Consider the following 22,319-nt stretch of genomic DNA (forward strand, 5'->3'; position numbering starts at 1 on the left):
TACGCGTATCGGGTCGATCCCACAGCACTTGGGATCTTAAAATTCATGTACTTGTAGAGTGTTTGCAAATGATTTTCCAAGTATAGTGCTTTAAAAAATATTCAGCACGGTGTGAGGTATCTAGAGTGGTCAAAGTCGCTGACCGCAAACAGGAGGCAGTTGCCAGGGGTGGGAGAGTTAGTATTCAATGGGGATGGAGTTGAAGTTGGGGAAGATGAAAAGAATCCCCGAGATGGATGGTGTTGATGGCTGCACAACAATGTGAATGCACTTAATGCCACTGAACTGTACACTTATAAATGATTAAAATGGTAAATTTTATTACATATATTTTAACACAGTTTTAAAACTCCAATCTCATTAGCTGTGTCATTTGCAAAGGTCACAGATGGAGTGGCAGTAGTCGTATTTGGAGATTAGGAATCTTGTTTGGAAACCCACTTTTCCTCATATTTTAAAGTGATTTCTTCCAGGAATTAAGAGAGTTTAATTATATTCAATTAAAAAAATATTTACTGAAGGGTTTAAAAAAATACACAGTACAGTACATTAGTTCTGCAGCAATCAGAAAGAGCCCGGTGAAAGATGGCACAAAGAAAAGATGGTGTGGTAAGACTGCCTTTGTTGTCTCTCCTCTTTGAAGTGACTCCCTCTTTTTTTCATGTGGATTCTAGGAAAGAAACCTTGACTGGTTCCCAAGGATGAGAGCCATGTCCCTGGTCAGCAGCGATTCGGAAGGAGAACAGAATGAGCTGAGGAACCTGCAGGAGAAGCTGGAGTCCACCATGAAGCTGGTCACTAATCTTTCTGGGCAGCTGTCAGAATTAAAGGACCAGGTAAAGAAAAGAAACCCCACCTACCTACACACACCCACACACACCCACTACCATACACACCAAGTGTGGTGAGGAAAAAAATCAGTAGTGCTCATGTTAAAATGCTGAAGTTTATCACCTGGATAGAAAAGGAAACGGGCAACAGAGGACAAACCCATTTAGTCCGTCAGTTTCCCCTCCACTCCCCCTTCACTGCCCTTTGACAGGATAAGCCCATGACGCTACTTTCATTGCTGCTCAGGATGAGGTTTTCATATGAAAAACAAAACCAGAAAATGAGAAAATGCAAACTACTTCAATGAAGTGCTGTACAGAAAAACACGATGTGTAAAGCTGTACTCTTGACTTTCCTTCACTGACCAAAGATTAAAGGCTGTTTCTGGTTTTGCTTTTCAGCCCTCAGATCTATCAACCCCTCACCCCAGATACTTAAATTCAGCATCCTGGTTTAAACCATAGTCAAGGAAGAGCTCCTTTTGGTTCATTCACTGGCCAGATCCTTACTGAGTGGCTCCCATAGTCCAGGCAGCGTGGCAGGTGCTGGGGGTGAAGCAGTGGCCCGTCTGCCGGCCGCATCCCTGCTCTCACAGAGCTGAGCCGTCTACAGGTGTGCTGCCCCACCCTGCTCTCTGTCCGTAAGATAAATGCTTTGCCCCTGTAACTAAGTTGGGCGAAGGGGGCAAGTTGGTAGCAAACCCTATATACTCCGGTGCCCCACCCCCCCGCCCCGCCCTTGACCCCCTTAAAATGAGCGCTCACAGTCACCAGGTGGTGATCTCCTGCTGGGAGGACCTGTGCTCTGCCGTAGCTGACTGGGTAATCCTGCACAAACATGGCCAACAGTTCAGCCTTCCGTACGCGGTGCTGAAAGCTTTTAATCAATTCCGTAGACAAGATTATAAATTTTGCACAGCAATAGTTATCAGGCAAGGCTGGCCTGGAGGTAAGTTGTAAGGTATACCCACAGGTGATTTATTACTCTTCGGTACCTAATAACTAGTGAAGACCCTGTCTGGGATCAACTCTTCTTGGAGGTAGTTTACATGGCACTTTAACAATCCTACTTTGAATTGTATTTTCTTTTCTAACTAAATTATTCCAAACTGAGCCCCAAGATACCATTTGGCCTCAAGTTCTTTCCTTTCACATGTATTAAGATACAAATAAAAAGACTAATGGGAGCAGAAGGCCTTATTTATGAAGGCTGTCTACAGCGCTGAGCTTGGTAGCCACCTAAAATGAGTAATAACCTAAATAAGTACAACTAATGAAGATCTAACTAGATTACTTTGCTGATTATTTTATTAACCTTTTACCCCTGCTGTGAAACACCTGACAAACGCTCCACAGGACTACACTGATTCACGAGCACGCCGGCTGCTACAGCTGCTTGTGTCCCCCCTGAAGAGCGAGGCAGCTCCATACGGCATGTAGCAACGCTCAAGTTCCCTTCCTCTCCCTGTGAGAGAGCTGTGGCTACAAGAATCTCCATTAAGTCAGATGTTTTAAATTAGATGCCAAAAAATCTTACAAAAATTGATCTCATGCAGACCTAAATAAAGGAAGTATTTAGCGCTCTATAAAGTGCCATTTGTAAACACGTCTGAAACAAACTATTATTGGGTATTCTCGGGTAGTAAATGCCACTCGAGCCCTTCTCTATAGGCCGGGCCTGTCCTTTCAATGCTTAGAATCCTGCGTGCTGAATCGCTCCCTGAGGGTGGTTCTGAAGTTGCTTCAGTGGTGCACACCGTGCAAACCAGTGACGCTGGTCTAAGGAGTGAACTGAAGCTGGGGAATTCGCACAGAGCATCACAGGTATAGGAGGTAGCCAAGACCTCAGATGGCACTGCACCCAATTCCCTCATTTTATTTCGTGTGGGCATTCAGGTACACGGCAGGCTCTTAGGAAATTTATCCAACTTTACCTGAAAATGCCAGGCTGGAACTCCTGGTCCTACAGTCTGGGTTTGATTTTGGGTGTGCGTTGTGTTTTTATTTTCCCTTGTTTTGTTTTGTCACTGTACCCTGTTTGCCTTTCATGGTTGACTGTTTAAATTCTCATTCATTTTTTTAAGAACGTTAAAGAGTTTCAGAAGTCGCATCACGCGCTTAAACGTTAAGGAGTGATACATTCATTGCCATGTTACACCATTGATCAGAGACTTGGCATTAGAATCGTTTCTATGAAGCCAAAATTTTGGCTTGAACAAACTATGTAAAACTTGATTACATATGGACTAAGGTTCATTAAGTGACATCAAAACCAGTGTGGTTTAAACTGCTTGGTTTCAGCTCTGTTTACATTTTTGTTTTAAAGTTAGCAGTTGGAACCACCCTTCAGAAAACCTTTCCCCTATGAATGAATTTGAAATTGAACCATTTTTTCTTGGAAGATGTTATAGGCTAAGAAGAAATCGGAGGAAACCAGTAATATATTCTCAAGTGCCTTTACCAGCATTGATCTGCTTAGGTTTTAAGGTGACCAGAATCACAGGAAAAATTCAGCATTGTTCAAATCAAAAAAGATTTGAATTTTATTAAATTTGGTGTGTACCAGTCCTAAAGATTTCTTAAATTGTTCTGCATAAAAAGCCATGCAGACAGGTCAGAGAACTGCTGGTTCTTAAATGGTAATTGTGAGAATTCCTGCCCTCCAAAGGGAAAAAAATTCTAAATTAAAATATAAAAACTCCATGAATGATTAATGAACAAGAAACTCTGTGACAGATATTTTTTAAAACAGCTATGAAAGAATACCATTCACTGGAAAATACAAAAATTGCTTCATCACTTAGATATTTTTGCAGATCTTCTGGTCCAAAAACCAGCATAATGGAGCAAAGACAGCTGAATGTCTTGGGATTTAATCTTTACTGTTATTGACCTCGTGGGTTGTTGTTTTCTTAAAATGCCAGTTTGAGGAGAAAAAGTTCTTATCAAGGATATTAGTAAAATCCTGGTTAGTGGTTTTTCTATTACTGCGAAGAACAGTTAATTAAAATTGCTGTTCTAAGTGTTACTTAATGATGCTTCTCATCTTGAAGTTTCCCCTCCCAGGAGATTCTGAATACTAAATGTGATTCTGTTACATTCTTATTCCAAGGCGGAGAACTAATGTAAGAACTTAAATTTTTTTTGCATGTTTTCTTTATAAGGCAAAAGAATAAATATTGAGAGAAGGGTTCACTTCCTTGAAAATGTAACTGGCTTCGTATAGCACAGTGACCCTTATTTGTAGTTGGTAGGAAAAGAAGTAGTGCTTGAAATTCATATCGTATTAGCACGTGATAGTGTTTGGCATTTTTCACGCAAGAGGGTTATCATCTTGTCAACATTAACTGCGTAAGGAAGGAAGGAAGAACAAAAGAACAGAATAATTCCCCACAGTTGGAAGAATGGAATATTAAACCTTACTTGAATGTCTGTGGTCCTTACACTGTGTTGGAACCACAAAAGAGGCCTTTGGTAACACCTGCCCTCTAGGATACTGTAATTGATCCAGAAAGCAGCAGACCTCTAATGTTAGGATACAGTAGGAAAAGTTCCATGGCCCGAGGAATGAAGTGAGTTTCATTTGTGAACAAAGAAGCACAGAGAAGTAGGCAGGCAGTCCCGTGTGAGGCCTTAGAGGGTCGGAGGAGTTTAGCTTCTACCGTCCTACGAGCAGGTGACTTCTGAGCTAGCTGAGAAATGCAGCAGGGGGCATCCCAGGAAAGGAATCAGCATGAGCAAAGGCATGAAAACGCATGGCATGCTCGAGGAATGGCCCTGTGCTCTGGGTCATTTGTTCTTCGAACCACCATTTATGAAACACCTATTTGCCAGGTGCAGCCCTAGGTACTGGGGTTACAAAGGTGAATAGAACCAATTCTCCTTCTTCAAGGAACTAACAGCCTAGAGTGAGAGACAAACAAGTAAACAAACAAATTATAATTCAACATGGTAAGTACGTAACAGAGGTTTGAACAGATTGCTCTGGGAGTGGAGAAAAGGGAGCACTTCATTCAGCCTGATCACAGGGAGAGGATTCGAGTCAATGCCTCGGAAACCCTCTCAGAGGTGGGAATGGAGGAGCTTGGTTTCAAAGCTTGCGAGTATGCCAGATGAACTAGAGAGGAACAGCACACTAAGGCTCAGGAGGGTGAATATCTGTGTATTTATATTAAACCAATATAACTGCATTCAAGAGATGCTGCAGGTTTATTTCTGAATATTTTTAGGCTCGTCGTTAGGAGCGTGACTGATTTCATAGGACTGTAAAGCGCAATTCTGATGACTGGAGTTTCCTGGCTGTTTAGAATCTGAGTAGCCACGATCTCACTGTGACAGGAAAGCGGCTTGCAGCTTTTGTGTGCTGTTGATGAACCTTCCCTGCTATGCCAGCCCTTAATCGTTTGGAGGCCAATAGCGGTGGAGTAAATTTTGCCCATTTGCACTCAACACTCCGTATTTTCATGGAAGATCTTTTAGATGTTTGGCTACATCTGACTTGTAAAGCTACCATATCGTTTGCTTCTTGTTTAGACTGAGTCAAAAGAAGGAATGCTGAAATTCAAGTTAGTCTGTATATAGATTATGAAGAAGAATATTGCTTCGAATATTCATCCTTAGCTAAATGTAGATTTTGAGGATTTTAAACATATCTACTACAAATGGGACATTCACACTAATCAAAGTAGCTTTTTCAGTATTAGAATTTTGACTGAAGTTACCACCTTAGACATGAATCTGATGGATATATATATTTTTTTAATTTATTTATTTTTGGCTGCGTTGGGTTTTCATTGCTGTGCGTGGACTTTCTCTAGTTGCGGCGAGCAGTGGCTTCTCTTGTTGTGGAGCACGGGCTTCAGTAGCTGTGGCACGCGGGCTCAGCAGTTGTGGCTCGCGGGCTCTAGAGCGCAGGCTCAGTACTTGTGGCGCACGGGCTTAGTTGCTCCGCGGCATGTGGGATCTTCCTGGACCAGGGCTCGAACCTGTGTCCCCTGCATTGGCAGGCGGATTCTTAACCACTGTGCCACCAGGGAAGCCCCTGATGGATATTTTTATCTAGTCAGTTTTGTTTCAAATGTCCAGAGAGAATATATTGTGAGAATATGCTAAGGATAGACTTTGGTCATTATTTCTGTGTTTTGATATAAGTAGTAGTAACAGATAACGATGATGCCTTAAATAACATACATAGTGCATGTGAATCTATGAAGACCGATAGGTAAGTAGGTTGAATTGAGCTAATAAAGCCAGAAGTTATGTGAGAATATGTACTAAGGGGCCAGGGAAACTTAACTGGCCAGCAGTGTCGAGCTTGGTTTCTTATAGGCCAAATTTAGTCCTTTAGGGGGTTTTGTTTTCATTAGTGTTCCCATATAATTATCACTGGATGATGACCTTGCCAAAAGGGACCAATACTTAAGCAGCTGCCCTATTCCTTACCATTTATGACTCACTTAAATGGTAGCCGTTCTGTCTAAAAGGCCATGGTCGATCAGGACAGAATCCAGGGGGTCAGATTTGTGTGCCGACCACCCGCTCAACGGCAGAGAATCTTCTCCAAGGTCTTATTTCAAGAAAAGTAATACATGTACCCAAAATAATTTTTTTTAAAGTATTCAAGTATATGAAAATATAAGCACAGTGATCTTGGCCTGTTTCTGAGATAATCAGTGAGGAGCTCTTCTGGAGCAGCAGCGGTCCTAGACCAGTAACACCAACATCACCTGGGAACTTGTCAGAAATGCAAACTCACCAGCCCTACCCTGGGCCTCCTGAGTCGGAAAGTCTGTTTGTGGGCCCTTGGGTCTGTGTTTTAAGGAGCCTTCTAGGTGGTTCTGGTGCACGCCAAAGTTTAAGAACCATTATTCTAGGGAAACAGAAAACAAAATTAGGTAGGTATGTACTAGGTTCTTGAAATTACCAGGAATATGACTGCCTGAACGAAGGTTTTGGCCACTAACCTACAGCAGTAGGGAGCTTTCAGGTTTGTGATGCAGGGAGGGTGATCTGATCGTTATTTTAGGAAGACAACCCTGGAGAATTAGAATCGGACCCCCACTGGGCTGTCAGGCGATAACCTGTCGAAGAGGGAAGGAAGGTGTGCCTTCAGTTGAAGACTCATTTGCTATAAGGAACCCAGTTTAGAAGCTCTTAAGTTTAAGAGAAGGAAGAGCCAACAGATTGAAAAGTCACAAAAAGCTGATCCGACAAACAGGCGTGAAGATGCATGTACATAAAAGGTCATCTCAAATGCACGTAGTTATTTATGGAAAAATTTCAGGAAAAGCTTTAATGGCCAACTTCAACAGCAGAAAAATCGCAGCATCTTTAAATGGAAGCTTTGAATAAAGTATCTGTCCATACGGGTTGAGCGCACCAAGATTCCTAAATCTGTGAGAATGCGGCGATTATTAAATTTAGTTAAGTTGTATTGGATTCCCTCTCAAGGCTACCTGCCGAGGGGCTAGTCGTGGGGTGAAAATCTGGGGCTAAGTACATGAAGTATCAAGCAGTGAGATGACTGAATTACTGACTGCATTACAATCTAATTGTGAATTTATTCCACGGGTCACGTGAGGTTCTGCTTCCGCAGCTGAATCTGTGTAGTATAGGGTGTGACACCTCCCTTCACGATTTGTCACTCATCCAAGGAAACTTTAGAGGCTAGCTGGAATATCCTAATTCAACTCTTTATAAAAGGCTTTATAAAAAGCTGCCTTTGGGAAATATTCACTCCTTGTAAATCTTCTCTTCTAAAATATAACTGAAGGCATTTCACAGGAGCCTAAAAATAGTATTTTGATATGAAAGGAAAACGGCTATGTTGAAGAAAAAAATAACCACTTTAAAATTGAACCTAGGTAAGTTAATCTTATTTTATGTTCTCAGGATATTTTGTACCAAAATATTTGATGCCCAGCATCAAATCCTGAGCTAGGACTAACTGGGTTATGAGAAATGTGAATGCAGGGAATTAATTATGCCCTGAAATAGCCAGAACAGAGCTAGATACCTGTCAGTCTGAGAACTGATTTAGTTCGGCAGCCAAAATAAACGGTACCAACCTCTTGTTTTGGGTTTTGAAAGCACTGTTTCATTTGACCAGCCTTAGGAGATGGTCTTTCCTATAAAGAGACCTTTAGACACCTAAATGGTGTCTGTAGGTGGCAAGGAATAGTCACCACTGAGTGCCAGGCCATGATTATGTTATTTAGTCACCCTGGACCTCAGAGGAGAGGACCTTCCTCATCTCCCTAGAAATGCTATGTGATTTTTTTCTCGCAAATCAAAACTACCCAAGAGTCACTGGAGAGGAATCAAGACCCCCCTGAAGACTGTGGACTTAATCTCTCTTAAACCTAGGATTCTAAACACGCTGCTTTTTTGACAGTTTAGTGTGTTGTTACTATCATACAAAGCTATCAGTTGGAAGCGGATTTGGGAAACGATCAAGAATCTTGTGCTTTAACTGTTTGTTTTTTTTGTTCCTTTACGAAACAAGTAGAGAGCAAAGTTTCTGAATGTCGCATTGCCTAAGGCACAGAATTCCCCATTCTGCCTAGGAAGATGTCCTTTTTGAAGTTCTGTGTTTGATATACTGACAGTACACTGTTTGTAGAAAGTGGGTTTCAGTATAAACCATAACCACAGAGGTAATCTATGGTTGAGTATATGATTTGACGTACAGGAAGCGTCTGGGTCTAATGATGAAACTTTTTAACTTTCCAGATGACAGAACAAAGGAAGCAGAAACAAAGAATTGGTCTTCTAGGGCATCCTCCTCACATGAACGTCAACCCACAGCAACCAGCATAAGCAAATGAAATAAAGGAATCGTATTTACCTTTTTAAATTATTTTTAGTGTGGGTACGGCTAATTCGTTCTGACTCACCCACAGAGGTCACATTTATGCTTAGTATATGTGTAAATACTCAGTTTTATACTGTATGTATATGATTGCTACTCTCAAGGTGTGGATATATGTATTGTAATTAGAATTGTTGGCACGATGAAATTTCATTTGTGCCAAAAAGTATTAAAAATGCCTTTTTTGGAAGGACTAAAGAAAGCACCTGATTTGCACTTGAACCACATTATATAGATTTAAAAGTATATGACATGTATTTTGTATTTAAAACTAGAATAGCCAGTATTTATGTTTTTTATAAAACTGTGCAATACCAATTATGCAATCACAATAAATTTGTAACTCCTGAGTATCCTGAGGGGAGTGCACATCTTTGAAGCTGGTGTGTTAATAAATAGTACGTAATAAATGGTTAAATATCAAATGATGCTGCTGCCAAAATCATATTAATAGTGAGTTTCAGGCCCCCGGGCATTTTGTACCATATAATTATCCTGTGGTGATACTACTTCTCATTGCTAGCGGCGCTAGTGCCTCTGTCTCATGGTGACAGTGCTCCAAGCCTAGGAACTGTCAAGTCAGCATTCATTTTAAGAAAAGCAACTTTACTTTCAAAGATACTTTAAGGCTTCTGAATTGATCATTTAAACTATTTCTTTAAGTAAGAAAGAGAGCTAAATTAGAGGCTCAGACTTTAGTTTGCCAAGTCAGTGAATTTTTTAAAGGGAACTCTTTATGCCACGTTTGAGGTAAATGCATACTGCTAGCCAATCAATGTCATCTCCTAGGTGAATTTTGGTGTCACGTTATAAAGAAATGAGTAATTGATGGGCTCTAGATTACCTAGTCCAAACAGTAGAGTTGATTTTTTTTCTTCATCTGAACCAACATGCTACAGTAGCTAAGAAGTATTTATTAAACTATATCCATCCATATAAAGATGAAATATGATCTATCCCATTAGAACTCATAGTTTGAACACTGACATGTTATTCTTGTGAAAGAGCCACATTTTGGTTTTATTTCTTTGTCACATTATTTCTTTTCTTGATGGATGAAAAGTATGAAAGGAAACTTTTATATCTGTTGCCTAGTTTTGTACATGGATCTCATTTTACAAGAGAATCTCTCTACAAAAAAAGTTAAACATGTATTGAAAGCAGAGTTCTGAAATGAGTAAAGTTTGTAAATGCAGATATAAAAATAATATTTAATAAATGATGCAGAATAAAATACAGTGACTGACTGGTGGCTTTCATTTAGACATTTCTTTGCATCATAACAGCTATTCCAATTATATATTTTCTTTAGGACCAATTTAAAGTATAACTGGTTTGCCTACCAGATTAATTCCAAAAATGCTTACCTGATTAATGATAACTGAGAACTACTTGAACAGCTATGGGGCAGGGTTTATGCAGTAGCCAGCCATTCATTCTTCTCGGTAAGCGACTGCCAAGCAGACTGTCACGAGCACCGCAGCACATGGTAAGGCTCCCACTCCTGCACTTTCCCTGGGGGACCTGCAACTTGCTACCTGCAATGCAAAGAATCACCAACAGGGAGATTAGTTCTCACTCATGCCCAGCGGTCAGAGTCCTTCACGACAGTTGAAAATGTTTTGCAAAAGCTAACTCGTCTATCCAAAGGTAGTGAAACCTGTCCCCTCCTGAGAGCAATGCCCACCGTGGTTGCTCTTTTAACAAACACTGATTTTCCCTGTGCTTTGCTAAATAAGGATAATTACCATCCAATGTTGGGAACTAGGTCGTGATTAAATTCCAGTTAAATGACTAGTTTCAAAACCAATGCTTCTACTTTATAATTGATAATTTAAAAAAAAAAGTGAATAATTTTCCAGTCAGTGCAGCATATCTCCATAGAATCTTTCCATAATAAGGCAAGCCCAATAGATACGTACTTGTATCTATAAACAGATCGGCGCTCCATGCCGAACCCCCAACCTTCCCCGAACGTGAGCTCCAGCCAGCAAGGACTTGCTCCCCTTGGATCTCCCTTTGATCTCCTGAGCTGCCCAGCACGGAGAGGCAGTGTGTGTGGTTTGTCTCCCAAGCCCTGTCCCATCTCATTCACTGCAAAGTTCTGCAATGACACGTTCAGGTTGCAGCTTTTACAGGTTTGTCCTGTTTCATTCGAATCCTGTCACTTGAGATACAATCTTCATTCAACTCGCCAGCTTCAGCAGAAAATAAATGGAGTTGGAATGCCACTCCACCCTACAAGCAGTAGATCCTACCCTTGGAGTTTGGGTGTGAACACAAAGCTGGTACAACTGAAACATAAAATTTGAAGTTATAACTCCTACAGCCTTTGATGTGTGATTGTGATTTCACCTTTCTCCAGACATCGCTTTTTCAACACGTCTATTTCAAGGATCAAGAAGGTCCAAGTCACCTTCAAAGTTACTCACCGAGGTGAAAAATTAGTGCTATCGGGCTAAGAAACAAATGTGATAGCATACTACTAACATGCAAAAAGTCTTTTTGGCTCTGATTATTTAATTTTAAAAGTTTGCTGTAGCACGGATTCAAATTTCAAGATTTTGCCAACTTCCTTAACTAAGCCACGTGTTAAGTCAAAGGGTCTGGGAAATTCCGTTCCACTTTTCTAACATTTATATTTTCTGGCCCGTTTCTACTTATGTCCCTAAAATTATGTAGTGATAAACCTTGTTTCCCCCTGCAGATAAAGCTTCCACTCTGCTGAGTCCTAAAGCTTTACTTCATATTGCATCCTGCACAAATATTCTTAGAACCGTATGCCTTGACTCCTCACACACACATACAAAATACAACTCTTTTCACTTTGTTTTTTAAAAATTTGATTCAACCTACCTGTTTCCAAGTTCATTACTGGTTATTCTTCAGTCAATTTTATTTTATGTGGTTCTACTTTCTGAAAATGGATTGCTTGATTTTGCTCCTGTAAAAACTACTCTTTCACCCTGTTTAAACATTTCCGAACATAAATTATAAAGCAAGCACACCTTATTTGTGGAAGCTAACCAGCAACTCAGTCTTTGCAGTAGCAAACTAAACAGAGCTTTACTTATGTGCTAGTGAGAAATTACCACGATCTTCACAGTAAACTAAGGAATTATCACATTAAAAACTCAATTATAGGGCTTCCCTGGTGGCACAGTGGTTAAGAACCTACCTGCCAATGCAGGGGACATGGGTCCGAGCCCTGGTCCGGGAAGATGCCACATGCCACAGAGTAACTAAGCCCGTGCGCCACAACTACTGAGCCTGCGCTCTAGAGCCCACGAGCCGCAACTACTGAGCCCGTGAGCCACAACTACTGAAGCCTGCGCACCTAGAGCCCGTGCTCCGCAACGAGAGAAGCCACTGCCATGAGAAGCCCGCGCACCGCAACGAAGAGTAACCCCTGCTCGCCGCAACTAGAGAAAGTCCGCGCACAGCAACAAAGACCCAATGCAACCAAAAATAAATAATAAATAAATTAATTCATTAATTAAAAAAAACCTCAATTATAGATTTCTGTATCCTCCTCCTACGGTTGGTTGGGATAATGCGCTAATGAGAAACAGCCTGAAAGTTTCTGATAGTTATTTTAAGGCTAATCATGAGACCATCGGTCTGACTTCTGGGCTACAATAGAAGGAAATTTAGTCCTTCAATACTATTAAATACAAAAGGAGCATAACTACATACTTACACAAGCAGAGTTGAGTTTTGCTAAAATAATGTTTTCACAGATTTTAGAAAACAAAATGAGCTTGATAGAAGGCTTAATTGACATGACAGTAAAAGTCACCTTTACACAAGACAGGATATAATAACAAAGGACTCCTACTGACGGCTCTTGAGACAACGTGTTCGTATCTACCAAACCACAGAACGGGAGTGGAGCTTTCATTTTAAAGGTAAGAAATGGAGCCTTACAGTGGTAAAGTGACTTGCCCAAGGGCTTAGCTCCAGAATAAACAAAGCACTCCTGACTCAGCTAAACAGGAGAGAGCTCTTCCACCTGCTATCCCCATTCCAGAAACGGGCTATAGTATCTTATCGGTCATCAGTTTCCCATAACAGGTCTCCCTTTACAGAAAGTTCTTATGCAGAACTGTATTTTGTCCTACGATACAAATGGATTTCCTTTTCTTTTCAAATCTCTTTCATAAGAGGATCTACAAGTTAGAAAGTCCTGAATATGATTACTTTGTCAAGACTGAAAACTTTGTGGCAAAGATAAGAAGCTCCTAAAATCTCTATCTTTTACAACTACAAATCTCATATAAATATCTCTTATTTAATTGCATTTTTCAGAAGGAGAATCTGTTCTCTCAGTCAACGTGGCTTTCTCCACGTGAAAATATTCCATACAGAGCGGCATCCTATCCTACCTACCACAGAAGTCGGTGTTGATTAGCCAACTCTGCTCTCTCATCTTCGTTACAGTGATCATTTGTTAACAATCAACTAGAATGCTGGAAAACCCCCGTAAAGATTTCGATTTTACAGAAAGTACCCAAAATTCCACCAGTTTTGCATCACAAAGCAGTGGTTAAAGTCAAGTTTTGAGTAAAATGCCACGCGTGTGGCTTCTGTGGGTGGCTGCAGCTCAAAACGACTCTTAGGACTTGTCAGTTACGCACAGGGGAGAGCTAGGACGGCGATTATGAACTCAGACCATTCTGATCGTGCTAACGATTCTCCATGCCTGGTACTGTATGCCATCTTTGGCAACTCGTAACAACCTAAAGGCTGATGCAGAAGCGTAACTAGCCTTCGAGTCTGGGCCCCAAAACCTACCAAGTTGAAGAAAAGAAAAAGACCACTGGCAGCTTTTTACATTTGGTCAAGTCCGACAACGCTCGTGGACAACCCTCCGGCTGCTGGTGATTTAAACTCATTTGGTAAAACAAATCTCGAGCTCACTGGGGTACTACGTTAAAAAAAAAAAAAAAAAAATTAACGCAAAGAGAAACTTAAAATACTTTAAGGTCATGACAAACCAGTGTGAAAGAGAATCCTAACACCTAGAAGTGAAACTGCATCACTCACGCAGTCTGGAAAGAAAAAAGAAAGCTAAGAACCACTATAGATTAAGAATGCCGAGTTTGAGAAAACCCCTAAGGTGAATTCTGAACAACAACAACAAAAAAAAGAGTCCTACAACATAAGAAGTGCATACTGTATGCAAGACCCACTAATGGAAAGAGTTTGCCAGCATTTCTGTCATGACCTCACGAAAGACATCTGGTCCCATGTAAATGAAACTTCAGGCAATCCAGGAATTTAGCCTGTCCACTCCAGAACTTAATTCAGCTAATGATTTCATCTTTTTTCCCACATACTTGTCACCTATAACATCTCACGAAGTCTTGTCAGAAGCTTTCTGTAAGTGCTCTGTAGAAGAAAAACAATTAAGATGCGGTATGACACTGGGACAAGGAACCAGAACCACACAAGGCTCGGCTGCTGAGTGTTAGTTTACTTCAGGGCCCCCATGGCAGCATGGTGGGAGCGAAAGAACTGGACCTCGAGGCTGGTAAGAGTCTTCATGCCAGCTCTACCACTTCAACGCTATGACTTTAAGCAAGTTCTTTAATCACTGTAATTTTCTCACACACACACACACACACACACACACACACACACACACACACGCCCTGCCCGTTCCCCCAACCACCATCTAAAGACTGGAGACACTACCACTTCTTTGGGCAGCAATAAGCTTTAAGAAAGGCAATATATGTCAAGTGTCGAGTATATACCTGACACGTGTCATTTCCCATTCCTCTGCTACATCATCATTTCCTCGTGCTCAGGCCGACCCACACTGTCAGCTAAATACTGCACGACCACAGCTACTTCTGTTCCTACTAGATGGGCCTGAAGTTATTACAGTGGGATCCTAAACCCCCAAGTCTTAATATGACATGTTTGGGACATATCGAGTCATTTTTAAAAACTATATCTTTAACATCCAAATTGTTTTTACTATCCGTTTGAACTGAATTCATAAAGAAAGAGAACTATCATAGAGCTCATAACTTCCGGATAATTAATTCTCATGTTTATGATCAGAGTTGAATTTACGTCTGACTTCCTTTTTACAAAATCTTCATGGGAAGACACTTTATCTTAGGGGTGATGATGTATTTCCTTAGTTTATGAAGTGCTTTTACCTACATTCTCATTTAGGTAAAAGTCTCCCAACCGTGTTAAGTAGGTATTATCCCTGACATGTAGACGGTCCTAAATTGTACCATCTTTAACATTCAAATGCAAATTTTAGACCGTTATTTCACATAGCTGTACGAAGCCCAGGACTTTCCTTAATAATTTCAAGGATCCTAAGGTGAGTGCTTACAACTTCCTAATGATTCCTTGTCACTTTTTGATCCTAAATCCTGACTGCAACCTAATTCTCATCATCTCCCCTCTCTCTATTCCCCTCCACCCTAGTGTAGACACAGCCGTCTCTACTCTGTCTCCAAAACACATTAACACCTGGGTGTTGTGAAAAGCAGACCTTTAGTAGAGGAAGATTTTAACTAACAAATAAATAACAAGTAAATAGTAAGAAACGATTTAAAACTGAGAATCAGGCATTGAAGATCTCTGCCCCCTTCCTTTTCTGCCAGTGGAGTAGCCATTTGTATGCTCATCTCGAGCCTAATTCTAGGACCCACTTTCTCTCACCACCCCTGCCCAAACAAAAGCAAAATAAAAACAAAAAAAAACTTCCCTCCAGCTTCAAGTAAAAGCTAAAAATTCTTGTTTCTTTATTATACAGAACAATTTAAGCCCCCTGGTCCCAACCCCTCCCATCTAGATTAGCCCTTTACCTTGACAGAACGAAAAAAAGACTATAATTCATCTGTCTTTAGCTTTCAACTCAAAGAGCAACCAGCTTTTAAAATAGCTTTATGTTTTTCCCTTCCTGATAACTCCCTATCTTAGAGAAGAAGAAATCAATTTAGAAAGGTGAAGCGATTTGGCCAAACTAGAACATCAGACCTGGGATTCAAAGGCAGATCATCTGACGATATACACTCACCCTTCGGTATCCATGGGGACCCCCGTGGACAGCAAAATCCGCGGGTGCTCATGTCCTTTACATAAGGAGTACAATCGGCCCTCCATTTACGCGGGTTCCGTAGCCACAGGCTCCACATCCAAGGATTGGAGGGCTGACCGTATCATATACCTTCCTCTCTAGGCCAGCGCTTCACTGTGCCGGGTGCAATCCTGCCGATGAGGTGCTGGGGCCTCGACCGGTCCACCTCTTCGGGGAAGATCTGTAAATACCAGGTAAGAGTTCTAAGAGATGCAAAGTAAGACTTCTTATGGGTAAGGGCTGTAACTAGTTTTTTTCATTCAATAACTAGTACAATTCCTGCCAATAAAGGGGCTCAAGACACCTGAGGGGGAAAAAAGATTGTGAACCTTCACGTAATCTGCTTGAGGGTTTTGGAGCCAAGGTCAATTAGGAGTCTTTCACTAAGGAAGGACTATTTAGCAGTGGCCCAAAAGGAGTTGCACAGACAACAAAAGATCAGGCAGTCACTACCCTTTTTGCTGCGGACCATTTAATCTTATAACTATCTGGTAATCATAATGCCTCTGGCCCCAGGAGTCCTGCTTCACAACCCCAAACCATCCCCCACTGCCCCCTCCCTCTCACTAGGTAACCCCAATCTCTCTCCCTTCTTTCAATTCTTATAACAGATAAACCTGTGCTGGCTTGTCTATCAAAGTCTAAAATGGGTTGGCAGGGGACTTCCCTGGTGGTCCAGCGGTTAACACTTCACCTTCCATGCAGGGGGTGCAGGTTCGATCCCTAGCCAGGGAGCTAAGATCCCACATGCCTCGCTGCCAAAAAAACAAAACATAAAAAAAAAAAACCACAGAAGCAATACTGTAACAAATTCAATAAGAACTTTAGAAATGGTCTTCATCAAAAAATTTAAAGAACTTAAAAAAAAAGAAGAGGGTTGGCAGGGTTGAATTCTTTCCGGAGGCCCTAGTGGAGAAATTACTTCCTTGCCTTTTTCAGCTTCTAGAGGCTGCCTGCGTTCCTTGGCTCGTTGCCTACTCCCATCTGTAAAGCTAGAAATGGCCAGTCGAGTCCCTTCACACCCTTTATCACACTATGATGCTATGCTTCCCTCCTTTACTTATGAGGAGCCTTGTGATTACATTGGTCCCACTTGAATAAACCAGGAAATCTCCCCATTTCAAAATCCTTAACATAATCACATCCACAAAATCCCTTTTGCCGTGTCAGGTAATACATTCACAGGGTCTGGGCATGAGGACTTGGACATCTTTAAGGGGCCCATTATTCCGCCCACCACATTTGCCTAAGCAGAAACCAGGCAGATGTTTAGGTTTAGGACAAGAAAAACAAATCGCCTGTTTTCACGCTTGACAGATTTGAATACAATTGGGAAGGTCACATTTTCTTATGGTCCAAACAGGCTGAACAAGTCAGTTAATTAACATGACCATTTACAATGATGAAGCTACATATGATTACCCAAGACAGTCTGTGGCTTCCTTTTACTTTCACTATTGATACTCTTGGAGAACCAGAAACAGCTATTAAAAATGTGTTTACTTTTATACAAACACACCCACACACACACACACACACACACACCCCTTATTAGAGTTTTTATTACCTCAGGTTTTACTTGTAAGGATTAGCATTTCACAAATAAGTTAAGAGGGGGCAGAGTCAAGATGGCGGCAGGGGAGGACGCAGAGTTTGCGTCTCCCCACAACTAGGGTGCCTGCCGGACACTGGTGCGGGACATGGATGCCCGAGGGGAGGGGAGGAACCCCTGAGCGACCGGGTAGGACATGGGGGCACTGAGGTGGGAGGAGAAATGGAGGCTGGACAGGACGCACCCCTGAGGGGTGGCTCGAGGCGGGAGGGGTTCCCACGCCTGGTGAGACCCCGGGGGGCTCGGAGGATCAGGCGTTTCCCCTGCCCTATCAGGCCCTGGAAGCCTCCGGGGCTCCCGGGCCGGGCCCTCTGAGGCCCCCTGTGGGCTGTGTTGGTCCTAGGGGCACAGGAGGGAGGCGGGCGGAAGGGGGCCTCCAGGACCAGAGGATCGGGGAGGTGTGGCGGGCGTCTCCCAGGCCCACTCAGCCCCGGGAAGCCTGGACTCCCAGGCTGGGTCCCCGCCCTTCAAGGCCCCCTCCAGGCCACGTTGCTCCTAGGGGCAGAGGAGGGAGGGAGGAGGGGGGAAGAGGAGGAGAGGCAAATGGGGGGGGACCCTCCTGGGCCGGGGGATCAGGGGAAGCACCGCAGGTGTTTCCCCCACCCACTTGGCTCTGGGAAGCCTGTTGGGCTTCCAGGTCTGGTCCTCTGATTTCCGGGGCTCCCTCCAGCCATGTGGGTGCTAGGGGCATAGGAGGGAGGAGGGGGGAAGAAGAGAGGTCAATGGGGAGGGGCCCTCCAGATTGGAGGATGCGGGGAACGGGCCTAGCACTTCCCCCGCCCACTCGGGCCCAGTGAGCCTGCTGGGGTCCTGGACCTGCTCCTGTGCCCTCCAGGGCCAGAGGCACTCCTGGGCCCCTCCTGTTGCATTAAGGCTAAACCCCGCCAACACCCCCCACCCCACCTCCCTTTTCCAGCCCTGTGGGTCCTAAGCATAAGCCCTGCCCACCGTGTAAACCCCACCCCTGCCTAAGCCCCGCCCAGCACAGCCAAGGCATTTTCTGGCTTTTTTTTCCCCTCCTCTTTTTACTATTGTGGTTCTGTTTTACCTTCCGGTTGTAGTTTTATCTAAATTTTTGTTTTTCTGTTCTTTCTAACATATCTGTTAGTTTTCTAATCTTATTTTATTTTTTGCTCTTTGTTATCGTTCTGCTCCTTTTTTCTTTTTTTGCCACCCCTTGCAGCTTGCAGGATCTTGGTTTCCGAGCCAGGGGTCGGGCAAGAGCTCCTGTGGTAGAAAGTCCGGTCGGGCCAGAGCTCCTGCGGTAGAAAGTCCAAGTCCAAACCACTGGTTCAACAGAGAACCTCAGACCCCAGGGAATATTCATCAGAGTGAGGTCTCCCACAGGTGCTAATCTCATCAACAAGACCCAGCTCTACCCAACAGCCTAAAAACTCCAGTGTTGGAAGCCTCAGGCCAAACAACCAGTAAGACAGGAACACAATCCCACCCATCAAAAATAAAAAAATAAAAAATAAATGAGATGACAAAAAAATATGTCACAGATGAAGGAGCAAGGTTAAAACCTACAAGACCAAATAAATGAAGAGGAAATAGGCAATCTGCCTGAAAAACAATTCAGAGTAATGATAGTAAAGATGATCCAAAATCATGGAAACAGAATGGAGGCATGGATTGAGAAAATAAATGTTTAACAAAGATCTAAAAGAACTACAGAACAAACAAATAGAGATGAACAACACAGTAACTAAAATGAAAAATACACTAGAAGGAATCAATAACAGAATACCTGAGGCAGAAAAACGAATAAGTGAGTTGGAAGACAGAATGGTGGAAATAACTGCCGAGGAGCAGAATAAAGAAAAAAGAATGAAAAGAATTGAGGACAGTCTCAGAGACCTCTGGGACAACACTAAACGCACCAACATTTGAATTATAGGGGTCCCAGAAGAAGAAGAGAAAAAGAAAGGGTCTGAGAAAATATTTGAAGAGATTATAGTCGAAAACTTCACTAACCTGGGAAAGGAAATAGTCACACAAGTCCAGGAAGCACAGAGAGTCCCATACAGGATAAACCCTAGGAGAAACACACCAAAACACATATTAATCAAACTAACAAAAATTTAAAATAAAGAAAAAATATTAAAAGCAGCAAAGGAAAAGCAAAAAAAAAAACATAAAAAGGAATCCCCATAAGGTTATCACCTGATTTTTCAGCAGAAACTCTGCAGGCCAGAAGGGAGTGGCAGGATATACTTAAAGTGATGAAAGAGAAAAACCTACAACAAAGATTACTCTACCCAGCACGGATCTCATTCAGATTCCACAGAGAAACCAAAAGCTTCACAGACAGGCAAAAGCTATGAGAATTCAGCACCACCAAACCAGCTTTACAACAAATGCTACAGGAACTTCTCTAGGCAGGAAACACAAGAGAAGAAAAGGACCCACAGAAACAAACCCAAAACAATTAAGAAAATGGTAATAGGAACATACATATCAATAATAACCTTGAATGTAAATGGATTAAATGCTCCAACCAAAAGACAAAGACTGGCTGAATGGAAACAAAAACAAGACACATATATATGCTGTCTACAAGAGACCCACTTCAGACCTAGGGGTACATACAGACTGAAAGTGAAGGCATGGAAAAAGATATGCCATGGAAATGGAAATCAAAAGAAAGCTGGAGTAGCAATAATTGTATCAAATGAAATAGACTTTGAAATAAAGACTGTTACAAGAGATAAGGAAGGACACTACGTAATGATCAAGGGATCAATCCAAGAAGAAGATATAACAATTATAAATATTTATGCACCCAGCATAGGAGCATCTCAGTACATAAGGTAAATGCTAAAAACCATAAAAGGGGAAATGGACAGTAACACAATAATAGTAGGGGACTTTAACACCCCACTTACACGAGTGGACAGATCATCCGAACAGAAAGTAAATAAGGAAACAGGAGCTTTAAATGACACAATAGACCAGATAGATTTAATTGATATCTATAGGACATTCCACCTGAAAGTGGCAGAATACACTTTCTTCTCAAGTGCACACGGAACATTCTCCATGATAGATCACACCTTGGGTCACAAATCAAGCCTCGGTAAATTTAAGAAAATTGAAATCACATCAAGCATCTTTTCAGACCACAACGCCATGAGACTGGAAATCAGTTACAGGAAAAAATTTGTGAAAAACACAAATACATGAATGATAAACAGTGTGCTAATAAATAACCAAGAGAGCACTGAAGAAATCAAAGAAGAAATTTAAAAAATACATATAAACAAATGACACCAAAACACGACAACCCAAAACGTATGGGATGCAGCAAAAGCAGTTCTAAGAGAGAAGTTTACAGCAATTCAATCTCATCTCAAGAAACAAGAAAAATCTCAAATAAACGATCTAACCTTACACCTAAAGCAACTAGAGAAAGAAGAACAAACAAAACCCAAAGTCAGTAGAAGGAAAGAAATCATAAAGATCAGAGCAGAAATAAATGAAAGAGAAACGAAGAAAACAACAGCAAAGATCAATAAAACTAACAGCTGGTTCTTTGAGAAGATAAACAAAATTGATAAACCTTTAGCCAGACTCATCAAGAAAAAAAGGGAGAGGACGCAAATCAATACAATGAGAAACGAAAAAGGAGAAATCACAACTTACACCACAGAAATACAAGGGATTATAAGAGACTACTACAAACTACGATATGCCAATAAAATGGACATCCACAAAGAAATGGACAAACTCATGGAAAGGTGTAATTTTCCAAGACTGAACCAGGAAGAATTAGAAAATATAAACAGATCTATCACAAGTAATGATATTGAAACTGTAATTAAAACTCTTCCAAGAAACTAAAGTCCAGGACCAGATGGCTTCACAGGCGAATTCTATCAAACATTTAGAGAAGAGCTCACCCCTATCCTTCTCAAACTCTTCCAAAATACTGCAGAGGGAGGAACACTCCCAAATTTGTTCTACGAAGACACCATCACCCTGATACCAAAACCAGACAAAGATATCACAAAAAAAGAAAATTACATACCAATATCACTGATGAACATAGATGCAAATATCCTGAACAAAATACTAGCAAACAGAATCCAACAACACATTAAAAGGATCATACACCATGATCAAGTGGGATTTATCCCAAGAAGGCAAGGATTCTTCAATATATGCAAATCAATCAATGTGATACATGATATTAACAAGTTAAGGAATAAAAACCATATGATCATCTCAACAGATGCTGAAAAAGCTTTTGACAAAATTCAACATCCATTTGTGATAAGAAATCTCCAGAAAATGGACATAGAGGGAACCTACCTCAACATAATAAAGGCCATATATGATAAACCCACAGCCAACATCATACTCAATGGTGAAAAACTGAAAGCATTTCCACTAAGATCAGGAACAAGACCAGGATGTCCACTCGTGATCACCACTCTTATTCAACACACTTTTGGAATTCCTAGCCATGGCAATCAGAGAAGAAAAAGAAAAGGAATCCAAATTGGAAAAGAAGAAAAAAAACTGTCACTGTTTGCAAATGACATGATACTATACATAGGGAATCCGAACGATGCCACCAGAAAACTACTAAAACTAATCAATGAATTTGGTAAGGTTGCAGGATACAAAATTAATGCACAGAAATCTCTGGTATTCCTATACACTAATGATGAAAAATCAGAAAGAGAAATTAAGGAGACACTCCCATTTACCACTGCAACAAAAAGAATAAAATACCTAGGAATAAACCTACCTAAGGTGAAAAAAGACTTGTACTCAGAAAACTATAAAACTCTGATGAAAGAAATCAAAGATGACATAAACAGATGAAGAAATATACCATGTTCTTGGATTGGAAGAATCAATATTGTAAAAATGACTATACTATCCAAAGCA

The 22,319-nt window shown here is 41.4% G+C and overlaps 1 protein-coding gene and 1 long non-coding RNA gene across 7 annotated transcripts in view; one reads left to right on the forward strand and one right to left on the reverse strand.

Annotated features, from left to right (window-relative positions):
* Positions 1 to 9,050, forward strand: part of ITPR1 (inositol 1,4,5-trisphosphate receptor type 1) — a 324,648-nt gene extending 315,598 nt beyond the window's left edge. Inside the window, exons 58-59 of the mRNA XM_059940230.1 lie at positions 675 to 836; positions 8,562 to 9,050. Coding sequence (XP_059796213.1) covers positions 675 to 836; positions 8,562 to 8,648 — 249 coding nt within the window. The 3' untranslated portion in view covers positions 8,649 to 9,050. The remainder of the gene's footprint in view (positions 1 to 674; positions 837 to 8,561) is intronic.
* Positions 1 to 22,319, reverse strand: part of LOC132375170 (uncharacterized) — a 136,133-nt gene that overhangs the window by 6,975 nt on the left and 106,839 nt on the right. For 4 of the 6 annotated variants that reach the window (XR_009505944.1, XR_009505943.1, XR_009505942.1 and 1 more), the window contains 4 exons: positions 19,398 to 19,458; positions 15,749 to 15,989; positions 10,068 to 10,238; positions 6,586 to 6,699 (listed from right to left, as the gene is read on the reverse strand). This is a non-coding gene — a long non-coding RNA (uncharacterized LOC132375170). The remainder of the gene's footprint in view (positions 1 to 6,585; positions 6,700 to 10,067; positions 10,239 to 15,748; positions 15,990 to 19,397; positions 19,459 to 22,319) is intronic. The other 2 variants (XR_009505945.1, XR_009505941.1) reach the window with 1 other exon arrangement.

Source organism: Balaenoptera ricei, chromosome 11, assembly GCF_028023285.1.
Source record: "Balaenoptera ricei isolate mBalRic1 chromosome 11, mBalRic1.hap2, whole genome shotgun sequence".
NCBI classification, from domain to species: domain Eukaryota; kingdom Metazoa; phylum Chordata; class Mammalia; order Artiodactyla; family Balaenopteridae; genus Balaenoptera; species Balaenoptera ricei.